A 17616-nucleotide genomic window follows, 5' to 3' on the forward strand; every position below is an offset into this window, starting at 1 on the left:
TTTTTTTAACTAAATCATCATGCAACTGCCTTGCCTTTTCACATATTATTGACTGAGAAACTATCTCCTGATAATTATTTTTTGTTTATCCATACCAACAACACTCTCTCCACATCTTTGAGTATTTGCTATCTCTGTTTTGAAAACATACTTGCACCTTTTGCAACAACAGCTTCCTTGATTGCCTTTCTGTTGGCCAAGATAATAGCGATGGTTGATTTGGGTTTGTTATACAACCTGGCCAGCTCGGAGGCATGCACTCCACTTTCATACTTTGTGATTATCTCTTTCTTCAATTCCATAGTAATTCTCACCCTTTTTACCACAGGCACTAGAAGCTTTCTTGGGGCCCATGGTGGCTTATTTGACTCGCAAAATCGTAATGACACGATTGCAAACAAGCCATACCACGGGCGGGATTTGAACCCGCAGTCAGAGAGTCTCAAAACTCCAGACCTTCCTATGCTGTAGAAATATACCTAGTTGGACGAATCTTATTGTGGCTAGCTGGTCCAGTGGCTAACGCGACGGTCTGGAGTTTTGAGACTCTCTGACCGCGGGTTCAAATCCCACCCATGGTATGGTTTGGGTGGCTTATTTAGCAGTTACAAGCACTAACATTGGAATAATACAAAATGTATCGCAGGTACACGTGGAACCGACCGCAGTGGCTTGTAAACAATGGCAAAGTAGCTGAAGGCAGGGCAGCTGAGGCACACTCAGGCTGGATGGACATGCGGACACATTCGGGATGAATGTTGTTACCCGAGTTTTTCATTTTTGGTCGAGCCAATATTTTTACGCAGAAATGCATCGTTAGCCAATTTTATTGTTAGACGATGCCATCGTTGGTCGAGGGTCCACTGTAATGTAATACGTATAATAATAATAGATGTTTAATAATAATGTGCTATATACATGTAATAATATTTATAATAATAGACGGCTTCACAAGGTCGTCACTAGATGGCAGTGTTTACCACAAAGCGGGAGCAGTTGTGGCCACCTACACCTGTTACATAATGACATATTTTATTCATTCTACAGTATATATCAGGTTTCTATGTTATTTATATTGTTTATTAGGTCATACTAGATTAATTATGATAGATAAATAAGCTGTATAGATGATATTAGCGAAATATTGAAGTATCTTGTCATACCTCCTGAGAACCGGGAACAGATTAGTTGCATTTCAGTTAATTTAAATGAGGAAAATTGATATTGCAAAAAAGTAAGGTCGTGGAACGGATTAACCCTTTGACTGTCGCAAGCCCCTTTCTGAAACTGTCATTCTGTTGCAAAATTTTTGGAAAAACAATTATTTTTTCTTATGAAATGATAGAGAATCTTTTCCCAATGGTAATGACACCAAAAGTGCGAAATTTGGTCGAAAACTCACGGAATTACGCTCCCGTGAAGTTAGCAGTCTTGGCGACATATACGCATCAACGATTTTGCCAACTTTGAGCCCTGTTATTGGCCAATTCTGTTGTTCCAGTTGACCAAACTCATAGCTATTTCTTTAGAACTCTATTTTTTCTATCAGTTGAGTACAAGAAACCGCCCATTTACCGATTTGAACTATCCAATAAAGTGGTCAGAAATTGGCAATTTGGCCAATTCCATGCAAATTAAAAATTATGTCAATTTCAAAATAGGGTCCAGAATAAACAATGTAGACATTCTTGGCACTAAAATAACATATCCTCTGTTCATTAGTCATGTCTCTAGGCCCCTCTTGTATTACTACTGCTTTCTATTTTGATTTTTTATTCATGCAAAAAAAAATAGAAGATTTACTGTTATGCAGACTACTGCATTATTGTAAAAATGGTATAAATAATATCAGTGCACTAGTGAAAGAATATTAGACTCCCCAGTTGATGTGTATTGGACGTGTGATTTGCTTACTCTTGAACAGTGGTAAAAATCGAACATTTCCGCTACTTTGAGCTCAATTTCAAGATCGTTTTCATTGTGAAACTAGTCAAAATCATCTCTATTTCTGCAATATGTTTTCCATTTTATCACATGAGACCATGAAAACGAGAATACACCAATAAATACTATACGAACATACACTTCAAAGTCGGCGTTTTAATCCAAAAAGAATGGTCATTTTTTTTTCTCATTATGCACTTTATGCTGCAGGATTTTTTTTATGTGGTGCACACTGACCACATAGACCCATTCTCTCACATGAGGGCCTACAAGCTTTCTCCTGCTTGATTTGAAGCCACTAGAATTATTGAGTATACTGTATATACGTCCAAAACACTGGCTCATAAGACGTATATATACGACCAAAATAGTCAAGGGGTTAAACTCGTGAGTGGAGGTTCCACTATATAGCTTACATCATCCTCCAAAATTAATGTTGCTCCCAATGTCCACTTTAAAAAAAAATGAACTGAAATGGTAGAGAATCTTTTCTGAATATACAGTGGACCCCCGCTTTACGATCACCTCCCAATGCGACCAATTATGTAAGTGTATTTACGTAAGTGCGTTTGTACGTGTATGTTTGGGGGTCTGAAATGGACTAATCTAATTCACAATATTCCTTATGGGAACAAATTCGGTCAGTACTGGCACCTGAACATACTTCTGGAATGAAAAAATATCGTAAAACGGGGGTCCACTGTATTTGACACCAAAAGTAAAAATTTGGTGGAAAACTTAGAATTCTGCAGGTGCAAGTTTGTGGAGGGTGCAGTTTACACATCAGCAGTTTTGCCATGTTTGAGTCCAATTTTAAGTTAATTCCATTGCTCAATTCAACCAAATTCTAAGCTATTTTGCTAGTATGCCTTCTGTTCAATTGATTGAGCACAATAATCTGCACATTCAACTATTATTTCCCTACAAAGTGCACAGAAGTTGGTAATTTGGCCAATTTTACACAAATTTAAAAAATACCAATTTAAAAATAGTCCAAAATAAACATTGTAGATATTCCTGTCACTAAAACATCTTCTCTGTTCATTAATCATGTCTCCAAGCCTTCTATTTTGAATTCATAATCACACAAACATTTACTCTATTTCCTGGATAATAAATATAACTAGAAATGATAAGTAATGGTTTTTGGTATCCCAATAATTGAATCAGACCATTTAAAAACTCATGAAACAGACAAGGTTGGGTGTAGGGGACCTTCCCTACTTCGGAAAATCACCAAAAATTGAATAGTTCTGCTATTTTGAGCCCAATTTTAAGCTACTTCCAATTTTGAAACCAACTAGAATCATCTCATATTTCAATGGTATGTCTTCCATTCTATCACATGATACCAAGTAACAGCCAATAAAACCATAAAAGCCATCCAGAAAATACCTCGGTCATTATTTTAAATCACACATGGTCAGAGTTTTGCTTTTCTCATCATGCACCACAGGCAGGATTTTTTTTCTACTGTGCACACTCATGGTGCAGACTATTACAACCCAGGTTTTCAAAGGCCTTTTATCCTGGGTGTAAAGGGAGCAAAATAAACACAGCAGAAAGACTTTGAATTATATTATCCTTCACCAAGTATAAACAGCAGTATGTACACTATATACACTATGTACAACAATAGGAATTAGTGCATTCCACGGTAATCAAGGCACAGTAGCAGCCAAGAGAAAGCAGACCACTGTGCTTCAACCAGCTCTAGAATGGACATGACAAGGGCGAAAACGTGAGTGGTAACCACGTCACATTCACAATTGCTGGATCCACCTTCTAATTGGCTGAACCTAGATGCTGATCTGACGATGAAGCCCTGTTGGATCGTCAGATCCTTAGCATCTGGTTCGCTGGTTGGTGAGGTAGCCTATGTGAGTGTGTTAACATGCTCCGAATAAAGATTACATACTCTTTGCATGCAACACCCCCACCCCAAGAGGGCTCTGAACTAGGCTTCCACCTCAATGGGTAAACGTGCTGCCGTGCCACCTGGCACAGTGGTCTGCTGTCTTACAAAGTCAACCAAGGACTGACCCAGCTGTCGTCTACCTAGCTTGAATTCCTTTCTGTACTTGGCAGGAATACATTGATAAGCACCAAGAACCATGGTCTTCACCACCTGATAATTATTGAAATCAGTGTCATTTAACACTGATGTAAATTCCTGTACCTTACCAAACAACGCTGTATGCACCAAAATCACCCAGTGCTGTTCAGGCCACCTCAAGGCTCGAGGCTGGTTTTCGAATGCTTCAAAAAATAATTCAGTCTTAGCTTCAGTGAAACGAGGAACAAGCTGTACTTCTTTTTGCAAACTAATGTCATTTACAGCTTGAGTAAACTGCCTTCTTTCTTTTTCTCTTGTCACACTCTTCCTTAGCATAGGTGTGCTGTTCAAGATTGATTTTTTGCTAACTCAAGCACCAATGCAGCTGACTCACCTTCAGACAACCCCGTTGCGTGAGATTGATGGTTTTGCTCAGGTGTTGTATCTTTTTCCTCTTGCGGGAACCTTAGCGGGGATTTACTCCTGGCTCCTGTAGGAGGAGAAGCCTGATATGCTATCTCCAATTCTTGAAGTTTGACACCTATAAGATTACGAAGCTGCGCAGCCGTAAGAGTGTGTTCGTACTCAATGCCAGTGGAACGAGCAATTCGCCAACAATGCTGTAGGGAAAACTTAGGCAAGTTTAATAGAGTGAATTCAGACACTAGCCGTCTGACTTGTCTAGGAGGCATTAAACTCCAACGTAATACGCTATTTGCAATACATGCTCAGCTATGCTCTGTACGACTGCAGAATACTCATTCAATAGTAAGGCTGACACGTAATCAAGCCGAACACGCACATGCAGTAGCAAGGCTTACACGCAATAGCAAAACCAACTGCAGAATACTCACACAATAGCAAGGCTGACCATAGCAAAGCAAATGCAAAGTTTACACGCAAAACAGCAAGCTATCAATGATCACACAATAGCAAGGCTGACCATAACGAAGCAAATGCAGAGCTGACACGCAGAATTCGTGAGGTGTTGGCAAAGCTGATGCAATGCCAGATAGCCAGCTATCTGCAATATACTTCCTGCTCCAACCTCAACTCTAGGTTCAGCTCCTGCTCTAAGTCCAGCTCCAGATCCCGGACAGGCCCCCATATTACAACCCAGGTTCTCAAAAGCCTGTTAACCTGGGTGTAAAGGGAGCAAAATAAATACAGCAGAAAGACTTTGAATTATATTATCCTTCACCAAATATAAGCAGCAGTATGTATACTATATACACTATGTACAGCAATAGGTATAAGTGCATGCCACGGTAATCAAGGCAGAATAGCAGCCAAATGAAAGCAAACCACTGTGCTTCAACCAGCTCTAGAATGGAAATGACAAGGGTAAAAAACGTGAGTGGTAACCATGTCACCTTCACAATTGCCAGATCCACCTTCTCATTGGCTGAACCTAAATACTGATCTGACTATGGGGCCCCGTTAGATCATCAGAGCCTTAGCATCTGGTTTGCTGGTTGGTGAGGTAGCCTATGTGAGTGTGTTAACATGCTCCGAATAAAGATTACATATTCTTTGCAGGCAACACAGACTAATTCTCTTATATCTTGACTTATATTTACCACTTGCAGCCTATCAAATTGAGTCGAGTTCATGACGTAGAGCTATGTTAGGACCCCGACTTCAGTGACATAGTTCTTCATGACGGCAACTGAAAGGGTTAAGAAGGCCTCGGTGGTAGTCCTGCTAGACCAAAATCTACAGTAACCCCTTATATTCTTTTTGCTTTCTCCATGTCAGTTCATTTGTGCCTCCAGGGAGAGGTAACAATGCTAGTGAAGGGCTTTTGATCCAAGGAACTGGACTCATCCTTTGAAGTGCTATGTAATTGATCATTACAGGTTTAGCACTTCCTCCTGGTTAATATAAATAAATAAATATTGTAATGTAGTTTTGTCTGGGAAGTATTTGAATTAAATTATTACAGAGCGTATAAGCGAGTAGGTGGGATACATTTGGTACATGTACATCTATCTACCCCTTTATGTACAAATTGTTAAGTGTTGATTTCCAAAACTTTCATACTTTAATGCCCAGCATACATAGCTAGGAGGTATATGTACTGCTTCAATCTGTCTTGTCTCGTTTATTAACTGTTATACAAAACTACATAAAAGGAAATTATAAGGTGCAATACCATAGCTGAAACAATTTGGAAATAAAGAAATTTAGAGAAGAAGCTTTAGCCAAATCCTCAAAAGTCATGACTTGACCCAACCTTGTCATTCTCCTCACCTCACCCAACCTATCTTCTGGCTTTCTCACCTTTTCAGCCATCCTGTCTTCTGACTTGCTTCTCACATGTTCACCTGTTTTGTCTCTTAACTTCTTTCTCATCTTTTCACCCAACCTATCTTATGGCTTTCTCCACTTTTCACTCAGTCATGACTTGATAATGGTCCAGGATGAATCAAGACTTGTTTTTTTAGTTTCTTCTCCAAAGTGTGTTAGTCAGAATTGTCCCACAACAAAACTGAAATCATTGAATTTTATTGGCTGTGAGAGGTAAAGGTGTAATAAATGAGTTTGTAGATAATAATAAAGTTGTAATAAAAAGAGAAATATAAAATTTTTCTCTTATGCAAAGTTTGTTGTCATAACAGTGGAAATACAGAAATCATGTGTGTGCTTGGTATGTTAATACTGCTGTAGTGCAAGAACAAATTTCCTGACACTTAATATATGTATATATTGTCTTCATATCTGAGGAGTAATGCAAGGTTTGTGTACTGGTGAATACAAACGAGTCCTGTTTATTTCTGTGTGATGATAGCAAGTTTATATTTTTAATCCACTCAAAAATATAGATGTGCCCCATAATGGATAGGTCATGTCATTGAAAATGTTGACCCTAATTAATTAATTAATTTGGACATCACTGATAAAAATTCTAAATGACCCAGTTTATTAGTTGAAATGTTCATACTAAAGGTGATAAAAATTAGGCCTAAAACAACTCTTTTTGCCATAATTTCATCATGTTGTATGATGTAACATAGTTAAATCACTATTAGTTCAAAATTTAACAGGTGGAGAATGTGGATGAAGTACTTGCATTCCATAATGACTTCCTGAGTGGGTGCTTGAAGGACTGTATGCTTACTTCACCAGAACTGCTGCGCATGATCTCTAAACTTACCACCATATGTGTCAGTTTTGCCAATTTCATAGAGGTAAGTCTTCTGTCAGAATGTGGTGCTAGTGTTCTTTACCCAAATGGAATTACTGTATTTTACAGCATCGAAGACGCTATTTTTTTTTCCAAAAATAAGTCTCGTAAATTTACCCAGCATCTTGTAAGCCAAAGTTTTTTTTTTTTTTTTTTTAAATTTAGCCAGTCGGAATTGGAGGGGGCGTCCTCAACACCAGAGCATCATGTTTGCTGTAAAATACGGTATATCAGCCTTCAGTTATTTATTGCAGAATAAGCTTGATAATGTAAGGAGATTGTTTAGGTTTTCAGTTATTTATTGCAGAATAAGCTTGATAATGTAGGGAGATTGTTTAGGTTTTACAATATATAGGAAGTGTGTACTGCAGTAAAGGTTAAAAATTTATAAATTAAACATAAAAGTTTCCAGACCATTGTGCATAATTTATTATATGAATATTAACTAACACAATCACAGAAGTTTAGTTAATACCAGGAGGGTGATTTGCCATGGTTACCCATGAAACCTTTACCTTGTTCATTTCTATGGTTATACTCACTTCAGTATCACTTGCGTGATCTGCTCTATTTTCTCTGCCTGAACATTACCATTTCAATAAATAATTTTCCCTTTCTTTGACTTTGTTATTTTCCCTTGTGTCTTGTCATTGTTTCTTTTTTTCTTCTCTGCTACTTTTGTACTTCTTATTATTTCCTGAAGTACTCATTCTTTCCACACAATATTAAGGTGATTTCTTCAATGTATTATGGATTCTAGGATGCCTATAAAGTTTTGTCACTTCTGTATTAGTCCATATCATTATCAAACAATACATTATGTTTATCTTTACTGTTATGGCAAAATGAGCTCTTGCCCCAGTTTGTTAAAACCAGACAACATTCATATTACAAACATCTTGCACTTGTGCTTCAGACGTTTAACAGACCTATAAAACAAAAATGTGCTTTGAAGAATTGAGTCCTATTCATTCCAACCAAAAGCATTACATATGGAGAATTGTATTCCAGCTTATCTATAAGTTACTACAGGGGTGACAAAACTGTGGTTACCTTTTACATGGGGCCAGCAGTAAGAAAAATTCCCAGAGGTAACAAGGCATTAAAGATATTGAATTAGAGGCTGGAGTAAAGGGTAGATTTTTATCTGCAAGTGAATAAAGGCATTGATCATATTTGGTGAACTGTTAAAGGAAGTATGTCCTATATTTCAGTATAGAAATAGCACAAGTTTTACTTTGGAATGTAGAGTGGCCAATATATTGCTGATGTTTTGCCCACACACTAGGTTTTATCAGGTCACAAACAGGTAAACTTGGTATGAGAGAGAAAGCTTTCAAAATAGTAAATAGTGATAATGTGAAGAACAAGTGGGGTGTGTGCATCAGGTCATGTTGATTCCATAATGTCCCAGAAGTTTTCTGCTAGGGGTTCAGGTAAATCTTATCCTCTAGCCAGAAAACTCCTGGGAGTTTTCTGGCTAGAGGGAGTCGATGTCACCTGACACACATCTCACTTGTTCTTGACTTCACTCATAGTCACTACTTTATAAGTTATCCCTAGTATGGGAAGGAGACCTTATTTATTTTTTAATTTACAAAGCCCACTGCATGAGTGATGCATTGACAATAAAAGTTCCAGGTAACTGTTTTCTCTCTATCAAAGCTAAAGGTGAAAATATTATTAGCTAAAGAGTAACACATGTTTAGCCTTGTTAAAAAATTTTGGTTAATGTTTACAAAGCAAGGATAATGTCCAGTTACTGTATTTAGTTCTATAAAAAATTATTTCAGATTCTCTTCCCTTGCCACATACATATTCCTGCCCTAATTATGCCATCTCTTTGGTCCCCTTTCTCTAATGCTCTCGTGATACCCATTCCTAATTTTATTCTTACCTCCTTTCCTGAAATTCATTATTCAATTTGACAATTTTACTGTTACCTGTTCTAATTAATATGATGATTTTTCCCTATTACTCGCAATCTTAATATGCTATGTCTTCCCCTTCCATTATCTTAAATCCCCTGACCCCCCCCCCCCCCAGAGAATGAAAAAGTACTACTTGGAAGCAGAACTATGGATGTCTGATGAACGAAGAGACTCGATAGATCGAGAGGTACTTGTAACAAGCAGTTCTTTACCATACCAATGGAGAGTGATTTTATGTTATTAATATGGTTACTCCTGTTAGTGTTCAATAATTTTCATGGGAAAATATAGTAACTGGTTTGCATGATGGGAATAAATCACCCAGATAAATCGAAAACTTCATTAAAGTGATTGACAGGGACTGCAGATCTGTCAGGCTAACATTTTAGCAGATATATGGCAGTTAGCACTTGAGGTAACTTCGAAATATCTGGTGCTGATGTTTTTGTGCTATTTTGTAACTGCATGAAAAATGGATGGATGGAGATAATAAAACTACTGTAGTTACAGTGTTAGAAATGGGCATCTATGGTGATTATGTTTATGTACGTACATAGCTGTTAAAATTGCTTGATGTTCTGAATTTAGAGATTAGATATCAGAATAGTTTACAGATGTTTATTCATGTATTAATTAGTGTTCACCATATTCATTTAATGGGAATTCAGCCTTTTGTGTGTGTGTGTGTGTGTGTGTGTGTGTGTGTGTGTCTGCCTGTCTGTCATACCTCATGGTAGTATCAGGAAGCATTCTACCTGAGTATGAATTGTTTAATTTTCTCTGTTCCAAAAACTTAAGTGTGCAGTATTTTATTACAAAAAAGATCTTGAATATAAGAACATAAGAAAGAAGGAACACTGCAACAGGTCTACTGACCCATGCAAAGCAGGTCCATGTTGTGCCCCCCCCCCCCCACTTCCTGGATTAGCCCTATGACCCACCTAGTCAGGTCACTTCCACTTAAGGAAGGAGCACGGCATCAGACCTAGCAGCACAAGCTAGTCAGGTCCAACTCACGCCCACCCACACCCACTTGTATATTTATCTAACCTATTTTTAAAACTACACAACGTTTTAGTCTCTATAACCATACTCGAGAGTTTGTTCCACTCATCCACAACTCTATTACCACACCAGTGCTTTCCTATATCCTTCCTGAATCTGAATTTTTCCAACTTGAAATCATTGCTGCGAGTCCTGTCTTGGCTGGAAATTTTCAGCATGCTATTTACATCCCCTTTATTTATTCCTGTTTTCCATTTATACACTTCGATCATATACCCCTAATTCTACGCCTTTCAAGAGAGTGCAGATTCAGGGCCCCTCAGTCTATCCTCGTAAGGAAGATTTCTGATACATGGGATCAACTTTGTCATCCTCCTCTGTATGTTTTCCAGTGCATTTATATCCATTTTATAATACGGTGACCAGAACTGTGCAGCATAATCTAAATGAGGTCTAACCAAGGATATAGAGTTGAAGAACAACCTGAGGATTTCTATTATTTATACTTCTAGATATGAAGCCAAGGATTCTGTTAACTTTATTACAAACACTAATGCACTGTTGTCTTGGTTTTAGATGACTGCTAACTAGAACTCCTAAATCCTTTTCGCAATCAGTAGTATTAAGATCTACATTATTTAGTTTATATATGGCATGGTTATTTAACTGTCCAACATTTAGAATTTTTGCATTTATCTATATTAAACTGCATCTGCCACTTCTCCGACCATTGCATCAGTTTATTCAAATCATCCTGGAGTGCTCTGGTGTCCTCATTAGAATGAATTGGATGGCCTATTTTGGTGTCATCAGCAACAGGCCCAACACTGACCCCTGTGGAACACCGCTTGTGACGTGCCCCCATTCTGATTTCTCCCCATTTATGCAAACTCTCTGCTGCCTGTTTGTCAGCCATGCCTCTACCCAGGAAAAATTTCTCCTCCTATTCCGTGTGCCTTAAGTTTCCTCAATAGCCTCTGATGTGGAACTCTAGCAAAAGCCTTACTGAAGTCCATATACACAATATCATATTCACTACCATGATCTACCTCCTTAAACCTTTCAGGGTTGGCAGGCTCTCTCCTAAACTTGTTTTCAGGGTCGGAAATTTTTTGAAAAAGAAAAAAAAATAATTATTTTTTCTTGTGAAATGATAGAGAATATTTTCCCGATGATAACGACACCAAAAGTATGAAATTTGATGAAAAACTTACGAAAATATGTTCTCGCGAAGTTAGCGGTCTCAACGACGTTGACACATTGGCGATTTCACCCACTTTGAGCCCTATTGTCAGCCAATTCCAGTGTACCGGTCAACAGAAATCATAACTATTTTGCTAGAACTCCATTTTTTCTATCGAATGAGTACAAGAAACCACCCATTTACTGATTTCAACTATCCAACAAAGTGGTCTGAAATTAGCAATTTTGCCAATTTCACACAAATTTCAAAAGATGCCAATTTCCAAATAGGGTCCAGAATAAACAAGACAAACATTCCTGGCACTAAAATAACATTTCCTCTGTTCATTAGTCACATCCCTAGGCCTCTGTTACATCTCTTTTGCTTTCCACTTTGGATTTTTATTCTCACAAAAAATAGAAGATTTACTGTTATGCAGACTACTGCATTAGTTTAGAAATGGTGTAGAAATGGTATAAATAATATTAGCACACTTGTGAAAGAATATTAGACTCACCAGTTGAAGTGTATTGGATGCATGGCTTGATTTATTTTCTTTTGAACTTTGGCAAAAATTGAACATTTCTGCTACTTTGAACTCAATTTCAAGGTACTTTTCATTGTGAAACCAATAAAAATCATCTCAATTTCCATAATATGTCTTCCATTCTATAAAATGAGACCAGGAAAACTAGAATACAACCATAAATAGCATACGAAAATACACTGCAAAGTCGCTGTTTTAAACCAAAAACATTATGCACTGTGTGCTGCAGGATTTTTTTTTATACTGCGCACACTTACCACATAGACCCATTCTTTCATATGTAGGCCTACCAGCTTTCTCTCGCTAGATTTGAAGGTGCTAGAATTTATGCATACTAGTACAGCACCAACCCTGAAAGTGTTAAACACCTTAGTGAAAAAAAGTTAGTAAATTCGTAAAACAGGAACGCCCCTTTGTAAAACCATGTTGAGATTCATTAATCAATTTATGCCTATCAAGATGACTACGAATTGCTTCGGCAATTATACTTTAAAAAGACTAGTATTTTTTTAATTTAACAGAATTTAGTTGTGAATAATTATTCTATTAAGGTGCAAATTGTCATGGAGAATCATACAGTATAGGTCTCTCTCGTTTTTTCATTCTCATTCTCTATTATATATGTTTTTATAACTGTCTTATAGGAATTAGGCTCAGAGCTCCTTTATTTTCTTTATACGGTAAATGCTGTTATCCTAAGCTCATTTCAAAGCCTGAGCCTAGCAGTATCTGTATTATAATTTATTAGTGTGTATATCAACCCTTTCAGGGTCTTGAGCCCCAATCTGAAACTTTTTCTCACTGTCCAGAAATGAAAAAAAAAAAAAAATCTTTCAACAGACCGGCTGTATCCCACCAAGGCAGGGTGTTCCAAAAAGAAAAATGAAAGTTTCTCTTTTTAAGTATAGTAATACAGCCTCTCCTCGCTTACCGTTGTGTTCCTAGGAACACAACGGTAAACGAATTTGTCGCAAATTGATGAATCGCCCCTTACTGACACTTCAAAAGTGTCACCACCCAAAATTAAAACATTCAGTTTTATGTTTGCTGGGAAATTCCTTTCAATCTGTTTATTATTAATGGTAATGTAACATAAAATAGGTCAGTGACTTCTGAGATATTCCAGGAAACACCTGCATAGCTGATTACTTGGGAATTTTTTTTTTTCAAGAAAATCGCACTTTTTTTTAGTCTTTGCTTAGGCTAAGAGTGATCTTCTATAGCTACCCTTTAGGCACGTAACGTTTTCTGTAATAGGCACAGTCACTTATTTTTTTTTTTAATCCCTCCCTGCCCTCCACCCTTCAGTACCTCTCTATATAATGTCAGTTTTTATTAATTTGGGCATCTTTATCATGCTTCCATGTTATTTATGTTATACCTAATATTATTCTGGAATAAATATGATAGGTAGATAACCTTTATTGATAGTAATAGTATAATTATGCAATATTTTAAAGGGGCAATCATGAGTTACTGAGACACTGCTCGCTTCTCCCTCTACTATAACTCCACCCACTTTGTAACAATGCCAGATGATGAATTAAATACATATACTAGAAAGAAAAAATAAAAATGAAACTACAACTTGATAACTATTTTAATTTGCATAACTCATATATTACAGAAAACAACAAAATAGTAAAATACACATACAATGAGTTAAGCTTAGGAAAAAATAACTTAAGAATCTGGCAACATTTTGGTATAAGTATCAGCTTTGTACCATGTTTCTACAAAGAATTAGTCATTTTACAAAAATTATTTTTATGATGCGCCAAGTAATATACATTGTATTGAATTTTCAGAATTTTTTTCCAATTTTTTTTATTTTTTTTTTCTGTCTAATACATTAACCCTTAAACTGTCCAAACGTAGCTCTGTGTACACTTGCGTAGCACTCTGAACGTAGATCTACGTTCGGAGCGCTATGCAAGTTTGGACAGTTTAAGGGTTAAATCCACCATCCAGCATCGTTATGAAGTGGGAGGAGCTATAGGAGGGAGGGAGAGGCCAGCAGAAGCATTCAGTAGCTGGTGAATCGTCAAGGGTGTTGGATGTTAGCCATGGCACTAATAAAATGTGTAATTACGCTAATATTAGTAATACGTAAAGGTTATCTATCTATCACATTTATTCCAAATTGATATGAGAAACATGATAAATACCCTAGAACTGGAATAAAGATGCAAAATGAAAAATGTATGCCATATTATATGAGTGGGGTAAGGGCAGGGGCTGCTATTCTCTCGTTTGCACCTCTGGTCTATAACAAAAGAAAACAGTGTTTACAACAGGGCAAACACTCCTAAATTACTATTTTTTTTTTTTTTTTTTTTTTTTTTTTCTTTTTTCAACAAGTCGGCCATCTCCCACTGAGGCAGGGTGACCCAAAAAAGAAAGAAAATCCCCAAAAAGAAAATACTTTCATCATCATTCAACACTTTCACCACACTCACACATTATCACTGCTTTTGCAGAGGTGCTCAGAATACAACAGCTTAGAAGCATATACGTATAAAGATACACAACATATCCCTCCAAACTGCCAATATCCCAAACCCCTCCATTAAAGTGCAGGCATTGTACTTCCCATTTCCAGGACTCAATTCCGACTATATGAACATAACCGGTTTCCCTGAATCCCTTCACTAAATATTACCCTGCTCACACTCCAACAGATCGTCAGGTCCCAAGTATCATTCGCCTCCATTCACTCCTATCTAACACGCTCATGCACGCTTGCTGGAAGTCCAAGCCCCTAGCCCACAAAACCTCCTTTACCCCCTCTTTCCAACCCTTTCGAGGACGACCCCTACCCCTCCTTCCTTCCCCTATAGATTTATATGCTTTCCATGTCATTCTACTTTGATCCATTCTCTCTAAATGACCAAACCACCTCAACAACCCCTCTTCTACCCTCTGACTAATGATTTTATGAACTCCACACCTTCTCCTAATTTCCACATTCCGAATTTTCTGCATAATATTTACACCACACATTGCCCTTAGACAGGACATCTCCACTGCCTCCAATCGTCTCCTCGCTGCTGCATTTACCACCCAAGCTTCACATCCATATAAGAGTGTTGGTACTACTGTACTTTCATACATTCCCTTCTTTGCCTCCATAGATAACATTTTTTGACTCCACATATACCTCAATGCACCACTCACCTTTTTTCCCTCATCAATTCTATGATTAACCTCATCCTTCATAAATCCATCCGCCGACACGTCAACTCCCAAGTATCTGAAAACATTCACTTCTTCCATACTCCTCCTCCCAAATTTGATATCCAATTTTTCTTTATCTAAATCATTTGATACCCTCATCACCTTACTCTTTTCTATGTTCACTTTTAGCTTTCTACCTTTATACACATTCCCAAACTCATCCACTAACCTTTGCAATTTTTCTTTAGAATCTCCCATAAGCACAGTATCATCAGCAAAAAAGTAACTGTGTCAATTCCCATTTTGAATTTGATTCCCCATAATTTAATCCCACCCCTCTCCCGAACACCCTAGCATTTACTTCTTTTACAACCCCATCTATAAATATAGTAAACAACCATGGTGACATTACACATCTCTGTCTAAGACCTACTTTTACCGGGAAGTAGTCTCCCTCTCTTCTACACACCCTAACCTGAGCCTCACTATCCTCATAAAAGCTCTTTACAGCATTTAGTAACTTACCACCTATTCCATATACTTGCAACATCTGCCACATTGCTCCTCTATCCACTCTATCATATGCCTTTTCTAAATCCATAAATGCAATAAAAACTTCCCTACCTTTATCTAAATACTGTTCACATATATGCTTCAATGTAAACACTTGATCTACACATCCCCTACCCACTCTGAAGCCTCCTTGCTCATCCGCAATCCTACATTCTGTCTTACCTCTAATTCTTTCAATTATAACCCTACCGTATACTTTTCCTGGTATACTCAGTAAACTTATTCCTCTATAATTTTTACAATCTCTTTTGTCCCCTTTCCCTTTATATAAAGGGACTATACATGCTCTCCGCCAATCCCTAGGTACCTTCCCCTCTTTCATACATTTATTAAACAAAAGTACCAACCACTCCAACACTATATCCCCCCCTGCTTTTAACATTTCTGTCATGATCCCATCAGTTCCAGCTGCTTTACCCCCTTTCATTCTACGTAATGCCTCACGTACCTCCACCACACTTACATTCTGCTCTTCTTCACTCCTAAAAGATGGTATACCTCCCTGGCCAGTGCATGAAATTACTGCCTCCCTTTCTTCCTCAACATTTAAAAGTTCCTCAAAATATTCTCGCCATCTACCTAATACCTCCCTCTCCCCATCTACTAACTCCCCTACTCTGTTTTTAACTGACAAATCCATACTTTCCCTAGGCTTTCTTAACTTGTTTAACTCGCTCCAAAATTTTTTCTTATTTTCATTAAAATTTCTTGACAGTGCCTCTCCCACTCTTTCATCTGCTCTCCTTTTGCACTCTCTCACCACTCTCTTTACCTTTCTTTTACTCTTCATATACTCTGCTCTTCTTATAACACTTCTGCTTTGTAAAAACCTCTCGTAAGCTACCTTTTTCTCTTTTATCACATCCTTTACTTCATCATTCCAACAATCACTCCTCTTTCCTCCTGCCCCCACCCTCCTATAACCACAAACTTCTGCCCCACATTCATGTTACTCTTATCGTAAGAAAAAATGCAAAAATAGCACGATTTTTTCCCAATTTTTTTTTCTAAGTCATATTCTATGCTCTCTGTCTCATGGCATCTTAAGAAAAGATTTAACTGAGTGAACAAGGTATGACGATGGTAATAATAATTATAATAAAAATAGTAATTTATAATAATAAATCACTCTGGAGCACTTTAAATGTCATATGTATTTCATATATTTTTGGTAACTGACATTTAAAGCACTCCAGAATGATTTATTATTATTATTATTATTATTTTTATTATTTTTATTTTTATTATTTATAACACTCCAGAGCAATTATTTATTATTATGATTATTATTAGTATTATTACCAGCTAACCCCTTTACTGTGAAATTCTTCCATTTTCCTCATGTTTTTCCTCTTCCAAGTACTGCTGCATTTCTGACTCTATCTTATACTATGGGATGCACAATAAAGAACAAATTTATAGATGAAATATGTAGTCTTGGAGATTGCTGGATGCTGAGACGCATCACTAATCCTGTTACAATGAAATTCTTTTGTATTTCTTCCATTTTCCTGTTGTTTTTCCTCTTGGAAGAGGACATACAACAGGAAATTTGTACAAATATGTAGTCTTGGAGACTGTGAAAGCTAGTGTACTGAGTGACTGTAGGAAGAAGTGTACAATAATGACTCGTCAGAGAGCCCTTCGTAACTCCGAGTTGTCGGTAAACAAGTACATCAGTAAGTGAGGAGAGGCTGTATACGTATACAGGAGAAGGAGTAACTAGCCCCTTGCTCCCGGCATTTTAATCACCTCTTACGATACACATGGCTTACGGAGGAAGAATTCTGTTCCTCTTCCCCATGGAGTGAAAACAAAAATTGAGAGATGGTAGAGAATCTTTCTCCGAAGGTAATGACACTAAAAAGTACAAAATTTGGTGGAAAACTTAGGGAATTACTCTGGTGCAGATTTAGCAGTCATGGCAGAAGTTACCGTATTTTATGGTATCAAAAATGCTATTTTTTTTTACAAAAAGTCTTGAAAATTTAACCAGTATCTTGCAGGGCAAAG

The 17616-nt window shown here is 37.3% G+C and overlaps 1 protein-coding gene across 4 annotated transcripts in view; it reads left to right on the forward strand.

Annotated features, from left to right (window-relative positions):
* The window catches only part of Grip84 (Gamma-tubulin ring protein 84), a 176122-nt gene that overhangs the window by 110019 nt on the left and 48487 nt on the right, over positions 1 to 17616 (forward strand). For 2 of the 4 annotated variants that reach the window (XM_070096997.1, XM_070097000.1), the window contains 2 exons: positions 7048 to 7191; positions 9234 to 9305. In XM_070096997.1, coding sequence (XP_069953098.1) covers positions 7048 to 7191; positions 9234 to 9305 — 216 coding nt within the window. The remainder of the gene's footprint in view (positions 1 to 7047; positions 7192 to 9233; positions 9306 to 17616) is intronic. The other 2 variants (XM_070096999.1, XM_070096998.1) reach the window with 1 other exon arrangement.

The sequence above is a fragment of the Cherax quadricarinatus genome, chromosome 56 (assembly GCF_038502225.1).
Source record: "Cherax quadricarinatus isolate ZL_2023a chromosome 56, ASM3850222v1, whole genome shotgun sequence".
Taxonomy (NCBI): Eukaryota; Metazoa; Arthropoda; class Malacostraca; order Decapoda; family Parastacidae; genus Cherax; species Cherax quadricarinatus.